Consider the following 26316-nt stretch of genomic DNA (forward strand, 5'->3'; position numbering starts at 1 on the left):
GAACCGACTGGAAGCTTCTTGTGCTACAGGTGTGCAGTTTTGGAGTCCAGCGGGTTTACTGAGATTAGAGATAGTGCGAGATTTGCAGCGGAGGGTTTTCTTTTAGTCTTCTAGCTGCAGGTTGGGATGGCTGGCTGATGTTTAAGGCGCTGTTTCATCCACGTTTGTCACCTTTCGCATCCAATCCGGAAATTTTCACAGTAAGTTTCAATGATGGGTGACAGATATGCTAGTCAACTGTTTGTGTCTAAAGCCATTACATTAAATTTACATTAAAACGAATAAATAAATAAGTATTTGCTTCATAAATCGCAAATTGACTACACTGGAGCTTTTCAGTCGTGTCATACGATCTTGTGCGCCAGTAAAAGTTTAACTTTGCCCTTTAAGTTTGTCTTGTCTAAGTTTATATAATAACGCTGCGTGATTAGTTAAACGTATTCATTTATAAACTCCGTGTAACCTTGTGTACACCGATGTGAACCGAATGGATGGGAACCACCAGGCTTCATGGAAGCAGTCAGTTACTGGCATGGAAGAAAGCAGATGGCAGTATAATAAACAAGTAATTGGTTCCTGTGTGGTCAAAAGTCATGTTTGCTGTTGTTTTAGACGTGGTGTGTTGAGGTTTTAAAATATATATATAATAAAAAGTTTCAATTTTTTTGCAGAGAAAACAAATGGTGGTGGTCTGGTAGCATAGACTACATGTTAATGAATGAGCTTATAATATACACGATTTATTTTTTAATATTATATAGTGTAGTCTATAATCTCACATAAAGCCACTGTATCCAGCTGAGATCTATATCACCTGACTAATACAGAACATTCATTATTTAGATATAAAAACTAGATATTAACCTGCAAGTGTGCAAATACTTTAGAAGTTAAAAAACACTAAAATTCAGGAATAAGCTTCAGATAGTAGTAGTCAATGTTTTTTTTTTTATTTGAAACACACACACACACACACACACACACACACACACACACACACACACACACACACACAAACGCACGCACACACACACACACTACCTCTAAGCATTTTTAATTAAAATGTGTTATTAGACAAAGACTCGTAGCTAATTTGTTATCACATTTTGTTAAGTTTGTTACTGATGAAGTATAACTGACACTCTTGCAGTGCATCAGGTACTGCATGTGCAATATCAAAAGTAATTTGATTACATGTAGATTTTCCTATGTAATTTCACACAGTACATTGTAAAGTGTTACATTTAATGGAGTCTGATCAAATGAAATTTGCTCAATTAGCACACATCCAGTTTATACCAAGCACATTTTCCTCAATGAAGAATTATTTGAATTAACAACACTTTGATTTGATATATTTTAGATGCATTTTGCACAAAGCTATCACTTCATGTTTTTGAGCGTGCATGTATTTGCTTTGCTTGCAACAGAGCAGAAAAGTACACGTTGCTGCCCTAGTTTACATCTGATTTCACCAACCGTTTTAATTGCAGCATTTAACTCAATTGTCAAAGGATCATGGTTTAATTCCAGATTAATGGGTGTAGGAGTAACCTCCTAATATGCTGCACATTAATCACCAAAAGAGAAGTAATAGCTACTAATATGAGAGTCACAGTCTTTATAAAAGTCACTTCCAGCTATCATAACAGTGTGAGCGAGTTACAAAAAAGCAAGGAACTGTTATCACTAATGAGATTGTTTTTCAAGACCATGGGTCAATGTAATGGCACTTATAAGAGATCATTGATGCAGCACTTACTATATAAGGTTTTCTAACTTTGCAGCGTTGATGTTTTTAAAATAAGCGCATCTGTTGTAGTCGGACTCATTTGACATCAGTCTTCAAAAGAAGTGTTCCTTATACAAGAGGCTGCTAATGAGCATGTGCTGATTATGTCACAGTAATGAGGCTGTGACTCATTCGTGCAGCTTCAGGTGTGTTGTGGGGCGTTTGCAGTGTTGCTTGGAGCTGGAATGCTTTTTATATGTTGTTTGTTTTAGAGCTGTCGTTGAACGTAACTTAAGGAGCTGCAGTCTCCTGGGGTGCGAGAACCCCGAGAGATTTCATGCGTGTGGATATGCCAGGCTTAGAGCAGAGAGTGAAGGCCAGCAGACATTTACTTTGTCTTTTTAAATTTCTGCCTACTGCAACTGAAATAGCCTCTTGTAGAACGTTTCTGTATTTTATTGTAGCTATTGCCTTTTCTGCAAATCCTGCACTAAAGAAACCTTTGTTTATTTAGTCCAAACCGTATGTGGCGTACTATGAGCAAAGAAATATTGAGGTTTTCATAATTATGCACGTTCCTGGAGAAAATCCACTTTGAAATATGCACGCACATAGATTTGAATTAACCTTCAGTGTTAAACCTTTATGTGAGTTTGTGGGTTTGTATTTGTTAGCATGCTGACAGACAGTTTTCAATCCAAAAACAATTATACCACAAATCTAAAATATGAGACTGTACAATAAGGCAGAGCTTTGCTGAGTCGGGACTCACACTCAGATAACTTTTTGTCAAAGAAAGCAATTCGATATCGGACCTAATTCTCTCAAATATGAAATTTAACCAGCCTGATATTGTTGTTCTTTTTTTTTCTTCTTAAATTAGTAGATTTAAAAGAAAGAACACGAGCATCCTCTGCTTCTTATTAACCCGGCCAAGGGGGTTATGTTTGTGGTTGTATTTGCATGCGTGCGTGCCATTTTGTCTGTAAACATAATAGCCTGAAATGTTTTGAATGAATTTTAATAAAACTTTGTAGAGGTGTAGAGTGGGCTCATGTTAGCAATCCATTATGTTTTGGCTTAGATCCACCAAGGTCTTTGAGGTCAACATAATGATTTGTTGGTTGAAAATTGGCAAAAAGCCTTAGAAACAATTATTCTTATTGTGTTGTCAAAGTAGGGTATGAAGATTTAAAATATAACTTCACATTTAACCTCTGACCTCTGAAGGTCAACAATGATATAAGGAGCTTCTAAGTATCACCTTACACGTCATGTAAAACTACTTGAAATTCTACTGCTTTTGTTTGTATTGTCAACATTTGTTTTATTTTGGCTTTGTTATGTACATTACAGTAACAGGTTATGACTGATTCAATACATAGCAGCTTGAATACATGTACAATGTTCCTGAATTATTAGATTTTTTTTTTATTCAATTTTTTTTAACTTGCTATTTATTACTAAATTGACTAAAAAAATGTACTTAGCCGCAAAAATAATAAGCGTGTTAAAATAAGTTCCAGTGAGGCAAAAAGCAAAATTCTGCACTTGGCACTTGTTTTTATTGATGTATATAGAAATGTATGTTTAAAAGAACCAAATTAATAATCAAATGTAAAATGCATTACTATTTCCTTAAAGTTAAATACTGCTCAGTGAGTGATCTGCCTGGGTGGAGGTTTTTGCTCTCAGAGGGCTCCTTGTTTAGTACGTAATTGTTGCTGTCATTCAGTGTAATTTCCTCTGAGTAAAGGGTTGTCATTATTCAGCAATACACACAATAAATGTCAGTAAGCGGAGGTGAGCAGGTGGCCTCTTGCCATCAAGTTCACAGCACTTGACACCCTACCTGTACTGCTTTGGCTTCACCTCCATCCTGAAACCTGGCAACAGGCCAGAACCGTGAACAATAGCACTGACGGAGGATGGCCAGAGTGATAAGGGCGGAAAGAGGAAGTCTATCTTTTGGGCAGGCTTACTAAAGTAAATACAGCCTTTTCTTTTCTTTTTTTCCCTTTGCTCATGTGACTCTTTGTTGTGGTAATCTTCAGCGAGGAGGTGGCCCCATCGTGAACATAACCATATTTTAACTTATAATAAGTATGACTGTGGTTGGCTAAACTGCTTTTATGAATTGCCCCCTCTTTGTTTCAAAAGATCTGAAGAGATTATCCGTAAATGAGATTAAGTTTATGATAAGCTTTTCAGACCGCACCCGTACACATGTAACTGCTATAGGTTGTAGATAAGTAGCGTAGGGTAGTGCTTGTTAGGACGACATAACAGTTTTGACTTCAGGAAGGAGGTAAGGCATGACACGAGGAAATGTCAGAACAGTTTGTTTAAAAAAAAAAAAGATACTGGAATGTTTATACCTGTTGTGGGAAGCACGCCCAATGCCTCCGAGTATCTCAGTGTCAGTTTCCCACAGTTTGTGTCGTTGTAGAAACGTTGAAATTCCTTCTAAACGCTCATCCCTGTTTGAGGATACAAACTGAACTGGCTGCTTAAAGTGATATTTGGAGTCTAAAAGTCACTCCAGCTGATAATTCAGTGTTGCGTTCAACTCACGGTGATTAGTGGTTCATGCATTGATAAAAAAATTACTGTAATGGCATTTAGGTTTAATCTATTTATGGTCTGCAATGTAGCTGAAATCCTTATAAGTCCTTGCAAAATCTCTAGTGTGATAACGTGTTCATGCCAGTGACTATAAAAAAAGTCACCTGTACAGTCACTGGTTCAATCACAGTGTTTGTTGTGGCTCACATTATATAACCTTGTTGTGAATGGCTTGATAGACAGGTTAAAGTCTCCAGGCTGAAAGGTGTGTGACAGTTGCTTTTGCTCGTTTTCTGCAGATGCAGTGCTCTGTTACACGCTGCGTCCTTCGGGACTCTGACAATTATCAATGTGGATGTAAAAACCAACCGAGTTAATTAATTGCAGCTATGCAGATATAGTCTTCAACAGGTTGGATCTAATTACACAGAGTACGTCAGCCTGCTGCCTGCCATTGTCCCAGATCAGCCCCCAGACTCTTAGCAGTACAGGCCAAACACCTGGCTCTCTACAGTGAAAAAACAGAGTGTGCAGCAGAGTACGCTTTGCATACTGGATCTGCAACCTTGATAATGTAGTTGTATAGATTTATGAGCCTTTACCCTTTGGATTATAAATGAGCTCAAAGTGGAGTGCGAGGAATCTCTGCTTGGAAAAATGTCTGAGCTGTTTTTAAGACATGACACATGCTTTTGTAGGGTAAAATATTTTCCCTTCTCCTCCTTCTCTTCTCTCATTCTATCTGTCATTTTCTTCATTCAGGTAGATGCCTTAAATCATGAATCACCAGGGATCTCCGCTGAAGCAAGCCAAGTGAGTGTCACATTCCTGCTGCTTCCCCTCTGGATGTTTACCTTTCAGTGTGTTAGCTAATGCTGCTGGGTTACTCTCACACAGGCAAGAGAAAATCACTAACCCAGTGTGTGGAAGGTGGTGTGGGTCAGGGACTTTGGGTACAGAGCCGCTCTGTTGAAAATTGTTTGTTTTGCCTGGGTCTCTGGCTCCAGCCTTCCCCTGTGCCCTACACCCCCCCCTCCCTCTTCCACTCTCCCTCTCTCCCTCTCCCTCTCCCTGATCCATATGCTCAGAATCTCAGGCTAATCTCATCCAGTGCTGGCCAGTCTCCTCTCTGTATATCACTCGTATTTTTTTCTGTGCATGCAAACGAGTTTGTGACACTTAACTATCGTGAGGTGCGGGTCAGAAGATGAAGGGCATGCTGCGTAACCCTGTACCCTCTTCTTGTCATTTCAGTGGAGTGGCCAGATCAGACAGCAAGCTCAGCGCCAAGGCCCTCTATGGTAAGTGGCTTCATGGAAGTAGGTTGAGGTGTTGCGCTGTTTGTTCCTGAAAGATCATTTTGTTGTTCGCTTGTTTCCAGAACTTTGTTGCGACATGCCCTTATTTCTGCGGCATGACTCACAGCAGACTAGCTACAGTTTACAGCTTGTCATTGAGGAGTTTGGACACTCTTACATGTCGGGGAATTAGATGTTTAGTATTGAGAATTTGCTTACTTTCTTGCAAGAATCTGTTACTGAAAATAGATCCCAGCAAATGCTCTATACTTTTTTTTCGCATTGCTTGGTTTACTTAAAAATGAAACTATAGATTTGTGACCAATTTTTAAGGATTTACAGCTTTAGCTGTATTTTCTTAATTAGATACCTTTCCAAACTGTTCCTAGTCAATCCGTGTGGATTAGCCCTGTTACTGACACAAATCACAACAATTTTCCATTTGCTTTGCAAATGACTGTGTCCGGAAACTCACTCTGTGGCATGTTGCCGCAGGTGTAGTCCTCACTGGACTGTATGTATGCCAGTGTGTGTGTATCTGCACTTAGTCACATTCTTTGAATTCAGGGATACGCTTGTTATTTTAGTGTCCCATTTGCATTGTTGGGCTGCATTACCAATCGGTAGTAAGTGCTATTAAACTCAGTAATCCAGTACTGGCATGATGTGACTTTTTATTTTAGCTGTTGCATGCTTGTCTTAGGGTGTGTGTCACTGAAATTCGCTTACACTGCAGGGTGTGGCAGTTTTTAACGTGTGGTTGGAACAGGGTGAGGTGGCCATGTCTTGCAGGTGAATAAAGGGCACATTGAAAAGTGAAAAGGAAAAGGCAGACTCAGGCCTCCGGTCCTCCCCTCGTTGCCTCAGACATTAGCTCACTGGTTCCTGCCAACACCTCCTTCCACACTGTCAACATAAAGAACCATTTCACAACATAGTAGGCACAGATAGAAACCTACGGCGAGCTACATCAGAACACTTTCCTGCATGGCCAAATTTAGAATCGCCTGAAATGGCAGATGACGCTATTGTAGGGATGCAAGATGTTCCCAAAACTTCTGACTGTGCACCTCGTTGTCTGTGTGACATATCGGAGCCGTAAATCATCCAAATATCCACAGGAAACTCCCACTCTAGCAATCTTTGTGAAGTATCCCACCGTACGTGTGATGAGCTTGTGTTGTTTGGCAGATGGTCACCACTACCGTCTCACTGCAGGGTGACAGCCACGTGCCCATCCTTTTTAACCCCAAGAGGCAACAGTGGAAAATACTGAACACCAACCATGACAGTGCTAGATATTTGGTAGGTCAGTGTAGGATGGTTGTTCACACTATGCTGAATAAACACACGTACATTAGTTAAATTATAACAATCTCCCATATGCAAACCACCCTACCATTCACACAGTGCAGTCCAGCAGAAAAACGAATGCAAATGATGCACAGGTCCTCCCACTTGATCTGTTATCAGCAGCAGCAGCAGCAGCTTTGGGGTAAAGCAGAAAGACGCCACTTAGGACTCATCATCTGCGTACTTGAAAATCACCTGGCAGCTATAATAAGTTTCTCGGGAAGTTTTGGGTTGAGGATCATGTCTCTGACAGGTAAACTTGGGTGGGACTAAATCAACAGGTTCGAATTGATGTTTTCCTGCTCTGTTGCTTTTCTTGAATGTCTGTGTTGTTTTGTATTTCAGTTGAATCTCTGCGATCGATCCACTGCATTTAGTGTCTCTTCTTTTGGTTAGTGGTGTCAGGCTGTGAGAGGTGTTGATGTGGTCCTTGCTAGCAACATATGGTCAAGTCTTTGTTGACGCAGCCGGAAACTTCCGTATCTAAAGGGCGGTGGCACAGTTAGAAAGAAATCATGAAGTTTTGCCATCAAGGTGTTGGTGATTGACTAGATATATAATTGTGATGATGCAATTTTTCATTATTAGTCAAACTGATTCAAAATTCTTTGTCTGCTACTCAGATAATCACCAGTTTTGTTGGTTTTGGATTGAATCCCATTAAATATGTTTAATAGTTTCCCAGTATAGGATTGTCCAATTGACCTGGGTCATGTATTGGTTTGATAATCTGCCAGGGAGCCATGTTTGTCACTGGTCATTGACTCTTCAGACCTCTGAGGATTTGCCCATCTGCCTGCTAAGTGGCTGTTATTGCAAGCTGCCGTGGCACTGTGAATTGACTGGCATAAATGTCAGTCATTAATAAGACATGGGGGGAGCTCGTCTTTCAGATCGACACCCGACGCTTGTGTTTCACCTGTGAGGAGCCAAGCAGAGAGGAAATGGCTGGAAGAGGAAAGAGAAATGCTTGCATTGTTTGGGCAGCGGTTGCGCTGGCTCTAAAATTGTCCCCTTTAGAGGTCTTGTTTCATCACAGGCAAACATGTAGGACTCTAAGAAGCATGTTCATTACCACAATGAATTGGAATACCGAATATTAGAATGTCATTTAAAGCATTATTGCACATTTTGGTAAGTGCTAGGCAAACAGAGTGGCTTTGTGTTGCTGTAAAGCACATGAACAGAACTATGTCTGTACGAATAGAAAATCTGCGTGACATAAGCGTGTTGATTTAGTTGGGTAGGGGACTGGGGACACAGAGCGAGTTGATATCTAGCAATGGAGTTGATTGAGCCATGCTCTCATTTAACCGTAATTGTTACCTGCAGACTATTCAACTGGTAAATGGGTCAATGAGCACACTGGCACACTCATTTGTAATCAGCCTGTTCAAAAAGAAAGCCTTGAGCCAACAGCACACGCAGTGCATGCAGCACATGCAGCACATGCATCACGCTAACACAATGGTGACATGAGTTTCAGTGTTTTTGTGCATCGGACATTTGATATGGATCACTGCATGTTGAACCTAGGCTTTGAAAAGGTTAAATGTTTTTTGGTTTTGTTTTGTTTTTTTTAAGCTGCTGTGATTTATGTTTTTATCATTACATTTTTCTAAAAATGACATTATCAAAACGTGTAACGCACCCTAATCTGCAGCTCTCATCGTGTTTATTGAGCTTTACTGAGCTTATTGTCTCAAATAGTTTTTGCTTGGAACTTATTTTTATGTATGAAAATTTTTTTGTGACAAATGGGCCGGATGTGTAGATGAAACCTAGAGCTTCCTAATCTGTAATCTGTAATTCTACAGTGTCTGCACTGTAGAATTTGACTGTTTTGTGAATAAGGAAGCATTAATGGTGGGTTTAGATTTCGTTTCAAGTATTTGTAAAGGTTATCAAACGTGTCTTAAAACAAGCCTGAACGTGACCTTTTTCCTTACTGTATTGAATGCAGTTGTTCCTATTGCAGCAGTGTGCAAAAGTCTTAGGCTATTAAGTTATAATTTGCTGTTATTTCTTTAAGTTTAAGCCTTCAGGAATAGTTCTCCAGTTGTAGCGGTAATCGTTTCAGCCGTCTCACTACTACAGAACTTTAAGGTGTGGAAACTGTACTTCAGTCTGATTTTTACAGCTTTTAACCAGCTGAAAGGTAAAGATGAGGAAGTGTGACGCTGTCACTGATCTTTGACCCTCCAGTAAATCTGTGCCTCTGAACGGTGCGCTGGATCTGACGAAGATTTAATCCCAGCTCGGCCAAAATATTTTAATATGGAGCACAGTGAATTAATACTCAAGTATCCTCTGATTTCACACTTAATTATGAATTTCTCACATAGCTCTGATCTCGTGTTACTTGCCCTCAGGCAGCGAGCAGCTGCAGATCTATTCCTTTACCTTAAAATATAGTCGAAAATCATAAGGTTGAAAACTTTATTTTAGAAAGCGTGCAATATATCTGAACAGTGTAGTTAACATTGGGATTAGCAGTTGACCTCATGGAAAAAGTAAAAGGAGCATACATTACGTGTCTTTGTCACTTCCTTATTGCCCTCCTGCTGTTCTCAGCTTTAATGCGTCCTTTCAGCCGGTCACTCCGCTAAAAGGTTCAACCTGTGGAGTTGAGGTCAATGTTGTTTATATAGGTGTACATATATACAGCAGGATCGCAGGCAGCACCGAGGAGGTTTTTACTTTCTGAAATGTAAATTTATTTTTTTGTTCTTATCAACAGAGCAGAGGAAAAAATACTCCAACTCCAATTTTATCATGCAGGAGACGTCGCAGTATCACGTTGAGGTAAAATGATCATTATTTCATTGATTTTCATATCTCATTGTATTTCAAAATTAAAGCAAAGAAGCGTAGACTCACACAATGTGCGTTCATTCATTTATTCAGTGTTACACTTATTTTAACACACTTTAACTTCTTATTTCGCTCATAAGGATTTTAGAGGTCATTAATGTAAAATGAATTTAAGTGTTTATGAAACCGCGGTATTCTTATGCACAGTGTTTTTGTCATTGCTCTGCCTTTATAGCAGTTTTTAAAACTTTTTTAGACTACGGTATAATGTAGTAGTATGTTACTGGAGATGTCTGTGTTTACATTCCATGCAACGAAGACGTAATATTCAGTGTCCTGATCATTCAGGGCGTTACTGTGACATTTATCTGTAAATTTTTTTTCCATTATCTCATATAATGCTGTTAACTTATGGATTTAAAATGCTTGTCACGTAACCTCATTTGCAAAGCAAGATAACGACACTATGAAGGTTATGGCATATTGTTCTTTTGCCCAGAGATAAAAGCTGACACACAGGTTCATCTTCTGATTACATTTCACTTACTGGAACTTTGTTATAATAAAACAGTCGGGCCTTTGATTGCAGCAGTAATGAGCTAATGTTGGAACGACTGAGTCAGAGACGTGCTTTGGGTCAGGCATGTTTCTGAACTATGTCCTGTGTCCACGTTAATAGGATATCTTCTAAATGCCTCCCCCATTATCACGCATGGGTGAGTAATGATACACAAGATAACAATCCTGGTGCCAGCAGCCACTTAGTGGCAGTAGTTCAGTTTTGATCAGATAAACAGAAACTCACCCAGCTAAACAAAAGTCAGTTAAATGAAGCATTTATATAGCAAGAGGGTACAGTTAAAGGAATGAGGGAACATTTTTATTTGTTTTCTTGCTGAGAGTTAGATAAGTAGATTGATTGTGGCTCTGTGTACTCTATGGAGTCACCGCAGGTTAGCTTAAAGACTGAAGACAGGGAGGTGGCTCCCCGGGTTAACTAATTAACAAGTTATGCTATACTTAATAATAAAAAAGTGTAGAAATAAACACTGTGGTGCCAGACTGTTTCTTGGCTGCCCCCTGTACTTCCAGGAGTTTTGTCATTGTGTGTCATTGTGTGTGTGTGTCATCGGTCAACAGTGAACAGCCTGCTACTCCCAGCCAAGCAGCCAAGAAACGCATACTTGGCACATGCTTCTTCTCTTGATGAGAGATTAAAAATAACATATAATGTGTTAATTAGGAAACTTTTGAGCTGCTTCGAGGCAGAATTTTCTATTTGTTTCTTTCTATTTCAGTCCTAAAGCTGTAATCTGATATAGGGTCTAAGCATAAAGTAAGCATATCCCAAATGTCACAAGCTTCCTTCCTTATATTTGAAAAGTACATCAAGTATATTGCAAATTATGACTAACCACTTTCTTGAGCACAGCTTCAAGTGCAGGTGCTGTTTTTAGTTGACTTCCACTAACACACTAAGTCACCAACAACTGTTTTCTCTGCAGCATCTTTCCACATTTGTTATGGACAAGACAGAGTCCATCGCCACAGTGGATGATGCAATCAAGAAACTGATTCTTCTGGACTCAAAAGACAAAATCTGGACCCAGGAGATGCTCCTCCAGGTCACAGACAAGTCAGTCAGACTTTTGGATTGTGATACGCAGGTACGGCTCCAAGCATCTGTTTACACCTCAGAACATTATTTCAACATGAAATACCAACATTTCTGTGTTCCAATAGCATTAAATGACAGGCAAGGGAGATGAACAACATTAATAATCTTGTTGCATTGTGTTCATTAGTCCTGAACACAGTCAGACTTGCTGTATATACTTTGTTTTCCGTTGCAATGCTACAATAGAGTCCTGTAATTATGCCTTTTCTCTCGTACAAGTCATTTAGAAGGCTATGTGTCTGATTATTTTGTACTCAGTTGGTGTCTCGCTCTTTCCCTATTTCCACCTCTTTCTTATCTTTTTGTTGTTCTGCTACAGGAAGAGTTGGAGAACTTCCCTCTTCCAACCATCCACATGTGTCAGACGGTGCTGAATCAGACCCGTTACCCCTCCGTGGTGCTGCTAGTGTGTCAGGACAAGGACCAGTACAAACCCGACATCCACTTTTTCCACTGTGACGAAGTGGACGTGAGTTTTTGTTTGAATACGCCACATTATTACATTGTCTTTGCATGATGGATGGCTTTGTGTTTTATATCATTAAGAAAACCTAGCTGCTGATACCAGAGCACTACAGGTCAGATTTCAGCACTATTGTCTTTGCAGCCAGTATATTTGTATGGAGGAAGCTGGAACTCTGTTAACTCACTGTAATAACATTACGTCTGTGTAGTTCAGAATCACCACTAGTCAGTGTTGTTTCCTGGCTCCGAATGAGGCTTTGGGGATTGATTTTGAATATAAGGGCCAATGTTCCATGTTGGAGTAAAGGCAGTATTTCTGTGTTACCTTATTTGATTAACTTCCTGTTATTTCAGGCCATTTAAGAGGGGAAAATGACTTCTTTGTTGGTTTAAATGTCAAAAATGTGTTTTATTAGAATGCTGGATCTTTTAGCCCTGGCTAAGACTAGACAAGAAAGCGCTGGGTCATAAAGATTTACTAGAGTGACCTTTGCTTTATCACATGAGGATTGTGTTTGAGAAAAAACAGAAATCACCATAACCAACAACACAAACCAGATATACTGTTGTTAAAAATGTCTACAGCCAGCAGCTTTCACGTGTTTACATCTGGATATATTTCAGATTTGAGAATTAAAGTTTGCAGGTGTTAACATGCTTTAGAGAGGTGAATTCAGTGTACTGTAAAACTTTAAACCATGTGAGTTGGTCAAATAAGTTTATATTTGTCTTATTGTTTAACCTTTTTCACACTCTCACTGAAATAACTTTTTTTTTCTCTTTTTTTTGGTATGGCTCAGAGTGAACCCTACTAAATGGGAATATTTTAATATTAATGTTAACTTGTGTCTCTCCCTCACTTTCTTCAGGCTGAGATGGTTCATGCAGACATTGACAGTGCCATTGGAGACGTCAAGCACGGGAAGAATATGAGGCCTCAGACTCTGAAGTGAGATTAGTGCTAATATATGTAAACTCATGCAGTCAAAGACACATTCGAGAAGGTAACTAGCTGCGAGCTAACTTGTCATCATGTCTTCCCGTTAAGGGTGAACCAGGAAAAAATGAAGCGTCACAGAGAGACTATCCTCCCCCCGTCGGCCCCTAAGGGCCCACCACCTGCCGCAAGGGGACGAGTGGCAGCCGTGGACACACAGGGTGAGATTTCACACGCATCCACGGCTTGCTTTTTATTCTAAATGTTTTGTTCAGTGGTCAATTTGATTAACTTTTTTTCTCTTTTTGTCTTTGTAGACAGACGAGCTTTCAGGCAAAGTGACTCAGAGTCACATGAAAAGCTGGCCCAGCGCATTGAAAAGGATGTGGTGAGTGCCTTTCTTTATCCACAGGGACACCTGCTAATATGCTACGCTGCTCCTTTCACGTCTCGTGTAGCTACATTCTTCAAAGCCTAAACCTGAGCATTTGTCCCCCTCAGCAAATCCTTAACTGTGCCCTGGATGACATTGAGATCTTTGTGGCACGGCTGCAGAAGGCAGCAGAGGCCTTTGCTCAGCTCAACCAGCGCAACAAGAGTAAGAAGAATAAGAAGAAAGGACCAGCAGGTCTGTCTCCCTTTCTTCTCATCTGGTGGCACAAATACAGTGACAATATGTTCATATTGCTCACGTCGCCATGTTTGTGTCTCTTTGTGTCCTGTGGCCAAGGACTCTCATCCACTGATGTATGTGTTGTAGTAGTGGCCACTTTGGGCTTCTTTTAAGTAATACGATTCTCATTATGCAACTCTTATAACTGGAGTAATATTATTGCATTCTTCCACTTTAAAATGACGGCAAACCAAAACAAACCGATATTCTGTTTGGTCTTTCTTGGAGGCGGTGGTGTGTGACGTCAAAGCAGTCGCCTCCCGTGATTGTTGCACAAAGCAATAATATTACTGTAAATGTTGCTGAGTAATGTTTTACTGCCCAACGCTGGCGCTGATGTGATGTTTTATGTGAACACGCGTGTGCAGTTAAGCGTAACGTGCATATTACATGCGACACTGTCCTTGTGTGGGGTCAGGAGACAAACGCACATGTGTGAGTTTATCCACATCGTCTGGTAATAACGATGTGCGGCTAAAGTGTGGTCAAGTGTGCTGGAAGTGACGAATTCTCTGTTTTGAGAATTTGTTTCTCAACTTTGGGGTCAGTGTCTTATCTACTGTCACTTAATCTGGGTAAGAATTATCAGTCAAATGTCATTCTGAACCTCTCATAACTATGAGTTATTGAGCTCAGGTTGAGAAACACTGCTGCACCACGTTCTCTCGTACTCTCTGGCCAAAGGTGACCTGTATCTATAAAGCTGATTGAGGCTATCTGCTAACTACCATTTCTGTGTCACTGTCTTTTATTTCACTGGAAACGAAAGCCATAAGCTTCTGACTAGATGAGCATTCAGGTTTTTATGACTTTGACCTCTGGCCAGAAAGTGAAAACTGTGTCCCATCTGTATTGTGTCTGTGTGGCCGGCGGGTAACTCTGGAGTCTGTGTGTGGTCATTGTTGCATTGGTTGTTTGCAGAGGGCGTGCTGACCCTGCGAGCCAAGCCCCCCTCTGAAGCAGAGTTCATTGATAGCCTGCAGAAACTGAAACTGGCCTTCAACCTCTTGGTGAGATATCAAAGCACCTAGCCTCCCTCATTCATCAGCTGTTGTCTCTTCAACGTCTCATTGCTGTGTGTCTGTCACTGCGTTCCCTGCAGGCCAAACTGAAGAAACACATACAGAACCCAAGTGCATCTGAGCTGGTTCACTTCCTCTTTGGCCCTCTGGAGCTGGTAAGAGTTTTTCTGATCTCACATAAGTGGATTATCCCAAAAGTCAACAATATACTCTATGCATGCATGTTACTGTTAGTTTTGTCATTTGATGCCTTAGCATTGACTGAGCTCAGCCCACAGGCATATCTGATGGGAACGCATTAGGCCTCTTTCAGTTCACAGATGAGAGCAGTTCAGCATTTTTGCCATCGGGCATTTTAGCTTTGTAACACACCCACTAAACTCTCACCAGACTGGAGCAACGTGGTTTTCAGCTATACTACAGGTGCAGCTGCACTTACATAATGTTGGTTTTCCAAACCACAGTCTTCTGCCACACCTTCGATACTGCTGGATGGAAGCGCAAAACCAGACTCTGTTTATATGGCGCAGTAATCTTTGAACACATTGGTTTTATGCAGCTGAGAAAAAGAAAACGCCTCATACAGTACGCCTCCTTGACCGCTAGTTGTCCTCCAAGGACGGTCTCAAAATACGGAAACTCAAAATATTCCGAGCAGTTCAATATTTTGGACAATTTAAAATGATTTTTTTCCCCTTTAAATACTTTTACTTGTGCAGTAAAGTGAAAATGGTAAACGTTTACATGCTGAATTCAATACTCAAATACCAAGTTTGCATAACTGTTTAAAAAAAATGTAGAAAGAGCTCTAAGTGATACCTTTACAGGTAATACACCGTAATGCTTCTGTATGGTGAATGCTATGCCAGCTGTAAACACTTGGTGCATCTACAGGTGCTGCAGAGCTGTGGAGGTCCTGACCTGCCGCGGTCAGTCATGTCTCCTCACCTGTGTAAAGATGCTGTTGACTTCCTGCGGGGACACCTCACCCCAAAAGAAATGACCATCTTTGAACTGCTTGGGGAAGGTTGGACCAGACCCAGGTATATTTGCGGTGTTGTCATGGATACAAACACTCTGGTTATGATTCAGTGCTTGTGACATGGATCTCTTTTGTCGCAATCTTGCCCTGCGGGGGGTCTGGGTGACCATGTGGTCCTGCGTAAAATGCTGAACTACGTTTTACAGTTGCAATTAAAGAAGCGACAAAGCTAAACAGGGCTGCAAAGTGTTGTTTTAGGATGTTTTACTCTAGCAGCGGTGTTTAATTTGATATACCGGTATGACAATTAAAAGTTGAACTAATCTACAGAGACTGAAACTAAATGAAGCCAAAGCTGGCTTATGTCATGCATGCATGTGTTATTGTGTCCTAATTCTAAATCTAAATATAGTAAATGTAATCCTAAATTATCTGTCCCAGTGTCAAATGTGTTTCATGGCACAAGCATGACATACAGTAACAGGTGCAGGTACTTACATATTTGCCTCAATTGCAGAAGCATGCAGAACTGCAAGGAATTTGTATTTGTTTGTTTGTAAAATAGTTAAGAGGTTCATGTATGATAGACCTAATGTCTAATCATTACAAGACGTCATAGTAAGCTAGTTAAAATTATGCGAGTAATGCTGTCAGTTTTCATATTTACAGTCAGCTTTTTCAATAGAACATCAAAAAAAAGACATAACATTTTATTCTGAATTTTAAACATATATGTTTAAAATTCAGAATAAATATATTTATAAATCTACAGTGTTACGGTTACCTTCAACATACTGTAAGCATTTTCAGATGAAAATCTGCATTTTCTTCTAATGATATATCCCCTGTCTTAATTAGCATTTGTAGGACGCAAAACACCTTGAAAATTTTAAAAACAATTTGAGCAAATTATGATCATTTTTCATTGTGTAGTGAGATCTGATTTCATAGATTTGGATGGATGAAGAAGTTTAGCACCCCCTGAACATTATGGCAGTTTCCCCATGAACAGCAATGACCAGTTCATCATCTGCACTGGTACTGCTAGCTCTGTCTCCACAGTAGAGTAGCTCAAGTGCAATTTTTTTGACCATCCCTTCACTCGTCTTCCTGCAGAGCCGAGTGGCCGAGGGATCAGTGCGCTCCTCCTTATTACCCGAAGTTTCGAAACGGCTGGGAGCCACCGGCGGAGCTTTTCTTGACATCCCCGTGGGAAACGGAAGGACCCTCTGCCCCCCTAGCTTCCCCCTCAAGCCCAACTTACAGTAAACACAAACCTGAGGATGTAAGGCTTTTATTAAATGTTCCCTACCTGTGGAAAAAATAAATGCCGGTATCTGTAAATTTGTTTATTTATTTTTGGTTCTTTTTCAGTATTACAGGACTCATCCCTCAAGCCCCTTAAATGGGTAAGTAATGAGGTCCTCCACATACTTTTTATTTATTTTTTGGTGTTTTTCCACATGCGATATCACAAAATATAAAACTTTGACACCATGTGTCTCCACAGGTCCTACAATGGGATCCCTCAGGCACCCAAATATGCCAAAATTCGCTACAGCTTTGTCGCGCGGAATGCCAACGAGCTGTCAGTGCTGCAGGATGAAGTCCTCGAGGTTGTAATGACATATTCTTTTGTCCTTCATTTGACGTTTGTAATTTCAACCAATTTGATAGTTTTACTCATTAACTTGGACATTTTATCTGCTGAATGGGAGTGTGTTACCTGTAAACCTGTCATATGGTGCTAAAACACAAATGGTAGCAAACCAATTTCAGCTGTGCACAGGTCAAGCGTCTGTCACCATTTGCAGTACAGTGGAGTAATGCGTGAACTGTCTTTTGCAGGTGTTAGAGGATGAAAAACAGTGGTGGAAACTACGGAACCGCAGCGGGCAAGCCGGCTATGTCCCATATAACATCCTGGATGTTGTGACAATAGAAGAGCCAGAGGTCCCCTACTCCTACCAGGTGACCAACACCCGCCCGTCTGCATTTTTAAAACTCTTTTTTGGTTCTATTTGAAAACGAATAAAACACACACTTTTGACTGTTTAGACTTTATTGTTTACCCAAAGTTCAAGATCCTTCCTAGTCATGACACCACAGTTCCGAAGTCCATCTGACTGCTATAAAGCATTTACGATAACAGATTAGATTAGATTGATAGTAATTTGTGAAAAACATAGCTGTTACCAATGGCATCTCATGTCATGAAACAAATGTGACTTGTTAGTTCATCGTGCCCAAGAGCCGATGAGCTCATGCAATGGCAACGATGAGGCATGAATCCGTCCTGCCACAATTCGCGAGAATTGCTATTCCTGCTAGAGTATTACTCAGAATGCAGTGAAACACAGTGATCACCTGATGGGTCTTTAACCAAACTGTACTCAAGTTCAAGGTCACAGGGGTTGTTTTACAAGCACGTTTCTATTTTCATAAGAATCTCTGCTATTCCTAAAACGCCGGTCAGGTTTTAGTAATTAATTTGTCCTGGATGTGACTCTATTGACTTCTCAGTGAATTTTAATTAGTTTGTTGTAACAAAACTTGTAACTTTCTTTCTGTACTTCATGCATTACTTACGATTTACCTGTGATTTGTGAAGTATCATGAGCTGGATGGGCTACATCTGGGTTTTATTTTATCCTTTAAATCCCATGCATCTTAGCTGTTTAGATGTTATTTTGTTTGATATTCTTCTGTGTCTAAACTAGTGTGTAATATAATATAGCCACACTGAGTGACTTCTCACATGCCTCAGCAGCCTGTTTCTCAGCTCTGCTTGCAGCATGAGGGTTTCTGACTGAGCTCTCAGCAGTCAGGCTGCATTTTGGTCAGTGCCAGACTTTGCCAAGGAAAAACAATGTGTGTAATAAAATAAGATCATATAAGTGCTTCTGCTGCATGGAATTTGATCTTTTCTTTTCCTTTCTTTTCCGTTCTCAAGCCTTGGTTAAGATACCAAATTGATAATAACATGCCTAAAAAAATGGTCCATTGTTTTGTTTCCATTTTTTGCTTTGGAAAAAGAAAGGAAGGAAAATGGTTTCATGTGTCTGTAAAAAGAATGTGTTTTTTAGTGGGGGTTTTTTTTTAGTAACAATAATAAAAGAATTCAGTGCAGCCACAGGACAAATAATACTTTTCATTTTTTTCTTCACCTTTGTTTGCAATGTACAGAGCCATGTCACTTTAGCTGTAATCTTATCTTCACTTCATAGACCAGAGGAGGCAAAAGTACAGACTTTTTGTACTTAAGTAGAAGAACAGATACTTGTGTTAAAAATATTCCGGTAAAAGTTGAAGTACTAAATCAACTTCTTTATTCAAGTTAAAGTAAAAAATACAGGCTCTGAAATGTACTCAGAGTAAGAAAGTAAAAAGTAGATCCTTGAAGGACAGTTCTACCAAAATTCTTCTCTATCTGTTTTTATGCAAATTATACTATATAGATAGATAGATAGATAGATAGATAGTAGGGGTGCAACGATACACAAAATTCACGGTTCGGTTCGATACTTTGGTGTCACAGTTCGATATTTTTTCGATACAAAAAAAAATGTTCATGCCTTTTTAATTTGTCATTTATTACATTTATAAATAAATAATAATAATAAATTTTAACTCAAAAGTACAGTTTTTAAATTTAATGTTGCTGAAACAAAGTAATAAAAAAATTAATCTATCTGATGGAGAAATCACTCATCTTTGGAAAAGAGAGTTTATTACAGAGAAATGGCTTTTTCCAAAATAAAAGCTATACTATACGCTTCTTCTGGGCTATATTCTCAGCAGCATATTAAACATATCAGGTCCCCATAAGGAGAATCATGTGCTAACGGCTGTCTAAATGACTCGGGTAAAGTTTGTAGCATGCGTGCTTGTTGTTTTTGTCTGCTTCCACTTGTCTTTGCACTAGGATGATGTCGGAGTAAATGTGCAGTCATATGTTCCCACTAGTGCTGTCAGCGTTAATCTGAAATGACATTAACGCCACAATACGGCAAATCTTCGTTAACGAGCTACCGCGGATCGCCCGTGTGTGGGGCTGGACGGCCAACACGTTAACGAGCTAACTGCGCTAACGCACTAGTTCCCACCAATATAATTGAGCATTGCGTGGCACATCCAACATACTGTTTTACTTTAGTCCATGACGCGCTTACTTTCAGGGTCATACGTCACATGAAAACCAAAATAGTTCCAAACGCCAGATCTGAATGAGGGTGGGGAGGTTCAATTTGCCATGTTGCAAGGAGAGCTTAACTTCTGTCTGGCTAGCTTGCCCTGCGCTCAGTGAATCTGCATTCGACTACTCTGCCTAGGCTGCACTGTCGAGCACAGATCCACTGAGCGCTCAACACAGACAGCATCGTCAGAAGGAAAGTTGATAAAATAAATTAAAAATTTTGTATTGTTCGATACATATGTGTACCGAACCGAAAGCACTGTATCGAACAGTTCAATATCGATACGAGTATCGTTGCACCCCTAATAGATAGATAGATAGATAGATAGATAGATTACTCTAAGATCTCTGTAGTGGCTCAGAGTGGGGAAAGAATCACAAATCATAATAATTAATGTGAGCGTCAGTAGATTTTCTTAGTTTATGGGCTGTGATCAGCTGACGTGCTGCTCTTTGTGGATTTACACAACTGAATTTCGCAAGTTATGGTGGGTGATGTCCATCTGCGACACTAACATTATACTGTTTCTTTATACTAGACAGCATATACTGTAGTTGGTATAAAGTTGGAATTCAGCTAATTAATCTAAACATCATCATCTTAAATGGAAATTAGTCTACTTCATGTAACCTGTAACTGACCATAAGCACCACAGCCACTGTGCACCAGCCCAGCGCAGTGCTTTACTATAAATTCCCCACAGTACTGTAAACTAACCTCTTTATCCCATTTAAAAACTACAGAGTATTTTCATGCAAAATTTAAATAACACAAAGTTTTTCTTCCTTCTTCTTCCTCTCCTCTCCTGGCTTTCTTACATCTTTCTCCATCTCTGAGTGAACTTATCTTGCCCTCTTTTCTCTCCCTGTGAAATACAGCATCTGGACATTTAGCTAGAAACGCACTGTGCGACAAACTGCACACAAACAGTTTGTGTGTTTGCTGATGTTTGTTGAGCTGATAGAAACACTGAATTTGAAATTGCCTACCATTAAAAAAAAAAACATTACTTTCTTTATGCTCACTGCTATTCTGTAGCTAGCATGATGCTGAAGTACCAAGGCCACAACACCTACACTCACTCCAGCCCACTTTACAGGGAGTGCAGAATTATTAGGCAAATGAGTATTTTGTCCACATCATCATCTTCATGCATGTTGTCTTACTCCAAGCTGTATAGGCTCGAAAGCCTACTACTAATTAAGCATATTAGGTGATGTGCATCTCTGTAATGAGAAGGGGTGTGGTCTAATGACATCAACACCCTATATCAGGTGTGCATAATTATTAGGCAACGTCCTTTCCTTTGGCAAAATGGGTCAAAAGAAGGACTTGACAGGCTCAGAAAAGTCAAAAACAGTGAGATATCTTGCAGAGGGATGCAGCAGTCTCAAAATTGCAAAGCTTCTGAAGCGTGATCATCGAACAATCAAGCGTTTCATTCAAAATAGTCAACAGGGTCGCAAGAAGCGTGTGGAAAAACCAAGGCACAAAATAACTGCCCATGAACTGAGAAAAGTCAAGCGTGCAGCTGCCAAGATGCCACTTGCCACCAGTTTGGCCATATTTCAGAGCTGCAACATCACTGGAGTGCCCAAAAGCACAAGGTGTGCAATACTCAGAAAGAAAGAAAGGCTAAAAGACGACCACCACTGAACAAGACACACAAGCTGAAACGTCAAGACTGGGCCAAGAAATATCTCAAGATGGAGTCAATGGAGTCAAGCTCAACTCCCAGTCCTACTGCCAGTTTCTGGAAGACACCTTCATCAAGCAGTGGTACAGGAAGAAGTCTGCATCCTTCAAGAAAAACATGATTTTCATGCAGGACAATGCTCCATCACACGCGTCCAAGTACTCCACAGCGTGGCTGGCAAGAAAGGGTATAAAAGAAGAAAAACGAATGACATGGCCTCCTTGTTCACCTGATCTGAACCCCATTGAGAACCTGTGGTCCATCATCAAATGTGAGATTTACAAAGAGGGAAAACAGCACACCTCTCTGAACAATGTCTGGGAGGCTGTGGTTGCTGCTGCACGCAATGTTGATGGTGAACAGATCAAAACACTGACAGAATCAATGGATGGCAGGCTTTTGAGTGTCCTTGCAAAGAAAGGTGGCTATATTGGTCGCTGATTTGTTTTTGTTTTGTTTTTGAATGTCAGAAACGTATATTTGTGAATGTGGAGATGTTATATTGGTTTCACTGGTAAAAATAAATAATTGAAATGGGTATATATTTGTTTTTTGTTAAGTTGCCTAATAATTATTCACAGTAATAGTCACCTGCACACACAGATATCCCCCTAAAATAGCTAAAACTAAAAACTATTTCCAAAAACATTCAGCTTTGATATTAATGAGTTTTTTGGGTTCATTGAGAACATGGTTGTTGTTCAATAATAACATTATTCCTCAAAAATACAACTTGCCTAATAATTCTGCACTCCCTGTAAACTCCCAGTATAAATGCCATAGATGATACATCTGAACCAAAATTCTAAGGAATTTTTCCAAGGAGTAGAAACTAAAGATATTTGTGTAAAAAACATTTAAAGAATAAAAATAAAAAGTTGTAAGTATTTGTACTTTGTTACTTCCCACCTCTGAAAAAGCCCAGATGTATTGTCTAAAAGGTGTTGTGATGGATTCCAGGACGACAATAACTAATTATCCCTATAAGCTTACGAGAAAGGTCAAGGTTTCTTTATCACTAGCTGGATATGATTTTCTTTCACAGGATACTTCCGGGATTAAAGTCAAGTTATCATTTCATGATAGAGCTGTAATAAAGTGGTCTCGTAAATAAGAAAAGTTTACGCTGCATTCTTATAGGTACCTGCTGCTTGCATAAAGAAATGCCCTGCAGCAAACACTTGTCTATGTGTGAGAATCTCCCACACGTACTTTGCTTTTGGCTACTTGGCAAGAATTAGTCAAGCAGAATGAGATAAAAGACAAACCAGTTTTTTGGAATAATGCTGGCTTTGATTGCTTTCTCATGACCTGTGTTTGTGTTTCTGTGTGTGCAGCAAGGTTACAGCCCGTCCTCCCCTGGGTCTCGAAGCCCTGGAAATAGCTTCAAGAAGGAAAGACCCAAGAGTGAAAGTAAGGGTTAAAAAGTAATCAGAAATTCCAGTTATGTTTTTTTCCCCCTGTTTGTTGTTTGTTGTTTTTTTAAGAGGTAGCTGTTCTTGCTTTGACTTTTGTCTCCATCATATTTCCATGCTGCAGTGATAGAGGAGCTGCTGACTAAAATCAATAACAAGCAGCCCCCAAGGAAGTTGCACGTGGAACGGACGTCAGCCAGCGCTCAAGTCCTGCTCAAATCTAGCTCAAAGCCAGAGCAGGTGACTGCATGGCTCAATTCAAAAGGCTTCTCAAAATCGTAAGTTACCCACAACTCTCACTAATCCACCAAATCAAAATACCTCCCTACGCCTTAAAAGCAGGGATAAACAACTCACGGCTTGTGGGCCAAATCATTTGTTAAGCTCCACATAGGGTGCATAACAAATTTTCTAATTCGCTAAGTAGATGTTTGGTGCAGTATGAGCCTTTTTTGCAAAGAATTTGCATCATCTCGCTCTGTGCGTCCTTGTTCCAAATAAACAGTAAATAAGTCAGTTGGTTTGAAAAGAAATAATTTGAAAGAAAGAGGATTTATTGTCTTTTTAATGTGTATTTGTTATATTTGATAAATATTAGGTCCTAGACAGCAACTTGAGTATCGCTTGCTGAATTTCATGTCTTTACTGACCTCTAGTGGCTTAAAAGGTGTTAGCCTGGAGGTGTAGTCTGGTGCAAAAAAGCGATCTATTTGAGTTCTGACAGAGATGCCAGAAAGGAGTGATTAAAGGTTTTCTTTATTTTATGAACAGATGCAGAGTGGGATGGCTGTGTCTGTTTGCCTTGTTACTCTGTAACCATATAAGCGTTACCACCTTGGCATATGTGGCTAGTTAGCATTTAGCACAAAGCTAAGCTGTGTCTAAGTATAGCAACATGTCTCAGTGAGCCTGTCACGTGACCCAGGTGCAGGAAATGACAATGCGAATAATATTATTGATGATACGTATCTTTTCCTGTCATGCTTTGTTATAATGGCATACATTTTTTTTAAATGGTCCTTTAGCAGTGTGCTCTCTTTTGGAAGCAATGTTGTTTTAGTAAATACTGTCTTTTAATTGTGTGACTGTTTTCTGCAGAACTGTTGACTGTCTGGGGATCCTGACTGGGGCTCAGCTGTTTTCCCTGAACAAAGAAGAACTGAAGGCTGTTTGTGGAGATGAAGGCAGTCGCGTCTTCTCACTGGTCACCGTGCAGAAAGAACAGCTAGAGGTCAGCCCCCTCAGCAGCACACTGCTTACACAGCTGTTTCATTTGATAGATGTGCTTTCATTGCTGAACATCTGACAGCCTTTAGATGCTGTATGAAAAATGCCCACTTTTTAACTTTCAGTAATTTTCCAAGATTGTTAAGTCAAGTAGATGCATGTAAAATCTGTTGTCAGCTTTCAGATTCATAGTGATTCACGCTCTATACTTAATGTACATACAGCCATAAAAAGTGGATTTACTCACTGAGATGGAGACCGTACTAAGTAGAAAGAATTTGTCAGTTTAACATGTTCTTCATAATCACAGCTACACAAAAGTTACAAAAAAGTTACAAAAAATGACAAAGTAGATTAATAACCTCAAATTACGAATGTAAATATATATTGCAATGCAGTGTGGTATATTCCTGAACCACCGACTGGATCTTTCACTGAGTTTATTCCCAGCAATGAGATGCTGCAGAAAAATGTAAATTAAAAATGGAAAGCGGTGTTTTACAAATAAGTTAAAGCCTATTTTAAACTGTTTAGTCTGAATAATTTGAAATTTGTAGGTTTTATCGTTTGCTGAAAATATTGTAATTTAAACAATAGAAAAATTTGAGGACTCTCTGTAGGAGAATGAAGAATTGAACCTCAGACAGCGCTGCATTGAAATGAACACAGTCGACAGCAAAAAGCAAAGATGAAAACGAGCACAAAAAGACTTCAAAGCAAACACCTCAGTGATTCTACTTTAGAAACATGAGCAGGTAGAAACTGAAGCTGCAGATTGACTGATCATCTGCTTGTTTATTGTTGAAGTTCAGCATCTAGCTGCTGGGCTGGGGTTGGCATTCACTCAGGTAATGTCACCCTGGGTTCTTGGCTAGCTTAGCGTTAGCATGGTGTCTGTGCAGGTGCCTCATTTAAAATGGACACAGGAACTTTGGAACTGTATTTAGAAGAAAACAAATCCTAAAGCTACTGCTTTGTAAATATATGCAAGTCTGTATATCTGACATCTTCAGCATCAAACGATATTTAAAGAGACACCAATGTTTCCTTTACAGCAGAGCGGTGGAACCTCAGAGCTACAGGAGATCTTGACACGGCGGCAGGAGAGGATCGACTCCGGCAGCAAAGACTGAGCCCGCTGACCTAAACAACTCATCTAGTCATCTAGCTCCTTCACAGCTTTCTAAGTGCACCAGCTTCTTCAATCAATCTACAGTTAATTCTGACCTGCCTTGGCAAATACTGAAATATTGTGTATGTTTTTAATTGTGTATTTATTTTGTATCATCCAACGTGTATGTTTTGAAGCGTTTTTTCTTAATTGTGTTGCATTTTTTCTCTTTGTCTCCTTAAATTTTCTCAACAAAGAAATTTCTGCTAAACAAAAGAAAAAAGGAGCTTATGAATTTACGTACACTTCGGTGTGCGTGTGAGCACGTGTATGCATGACTTGCATGTAACGTACATATTTGTACGAGCAGTGCAGTTAATGTTCATGCTCACCATCAACAATGAGGCTGTTTACTAAAATACCTTTAAAAAAGTAGATTTTAGCGATTGTGTTTTAAAATCTGTGCCAGAATGCTTGACACGCTTTCTGATATATGGCCAACTGTTTTCATGTAACTGTTTACAGGAGTTAAAAAAGAAAAAAAAAGATAGACACGCTCTGTGTTACTTCTAGCAGGTATCATTTTCTCAGCCTGGTTGGTTAATGCTCATCAACACTAAGTATTAAAACAAATATTCTTGCTAATCAGGTTTCAGACATTCTGGCAAACTTAGAGAGACGTGAGACGCTGCCATTAACGTGTTCTTAGCAGCAAGGCGTTTTGCAGTGTAAGCTGCACACCAGAATAACAGGCAGTATGTGCAGTAGATATGTAAATCCTGGTAATGAATAAGTGGAGATTTAGAGAAACGTTCAAGCGGGTGTATATAGTTTTTAAAAAGACAATGATTCAAAAATGAATAAATAAACTCTGTCTTAATTGTATGTCTTTTGTCAGTATGGTTCTTGTGTTTGTCATTGGATCAATTTTACCAGAGCACCAGAAACAGTCAGCACAGTTTATTTATTGTAAACTGAAACAGAATAACAAGAGCTGCATTTCAAACTTGTTACAATTTTAATTTTGACAGAAAATAATGAAAATAATATTGTACAAATAGTGGTTTGTGAGAAACCAGAACATCAGTGACATAGTAGCTCATCTGGCTCCCCTGAAAAATGTGACTTTGGCCCCAGAGCACCGTGTGTGTA

The 26316-nt window shown here is 39.7% G+C and overlaps 1 protein-coding gene across 2 annotated transcripts; it reads left to right on the plus strand.

The window, feature by feature from the left end:
* eps8l2 (EPS8 like 2) lies at positions 1-26049 on the plus strand. Of its 2 annotated transcripts, XM_040025889.1 has the most exons (21): positions 1-200; positions 5060-5110; positions 5552-5598; positions 9689-9753; positions 11268-11429; positions 11760-11909; positions 12775-12854; positions 12954-13063; positions 13160-13230; positions 13344-13470; positions 14437-14525; positions 14618-14692; positions 15432-15580; positions 16636-16804; positions 16894-16928; positions 17030-17135; positions 17368-17490; positions 22749-22824; positions 22951-23104; positions 23925-24057; positions 25109-26049. In XM_040025889.1, the coding sequence occupies exons 2-21, from the start codon at positions 5076-5078 to the stop codon at positions 25184-25186; spliced, it is 2034 nt and encodes a 677-aa protein (XP_039881823.1). In that variant the 5' UTR covers positions 1-200; positions 5060-5075; the 3' UTR covers positions 25187-26049. The 2 variants fall into 2 exon arrangements, with proteins under 2 accessions (XP_039881823.1, XP_039881822.1); XM_040025888.1 differs by lacking the exons at positions 1-200; positions 5060-5110 and having other exon boundaries at positions 5124-5598.
* The last annotated feature ends 267 nt before the right edge of the window (positions 26050-26316 follow it).

This window comes from Simochromis diagramma, unplaced genomic scaffold, assembly GCF_900408965.1.
Source record: "Simochromis diagramma unplaced genomic scaffold, fSimDia1.1 OVJJ01000293.1, whole genome shotgun sequence".
NCBI lineage: Eukaryota > Metazoa > Chordata > Actinopteri > Cichliformes > Cichlidae > Simochromis > Simochromis diagramma.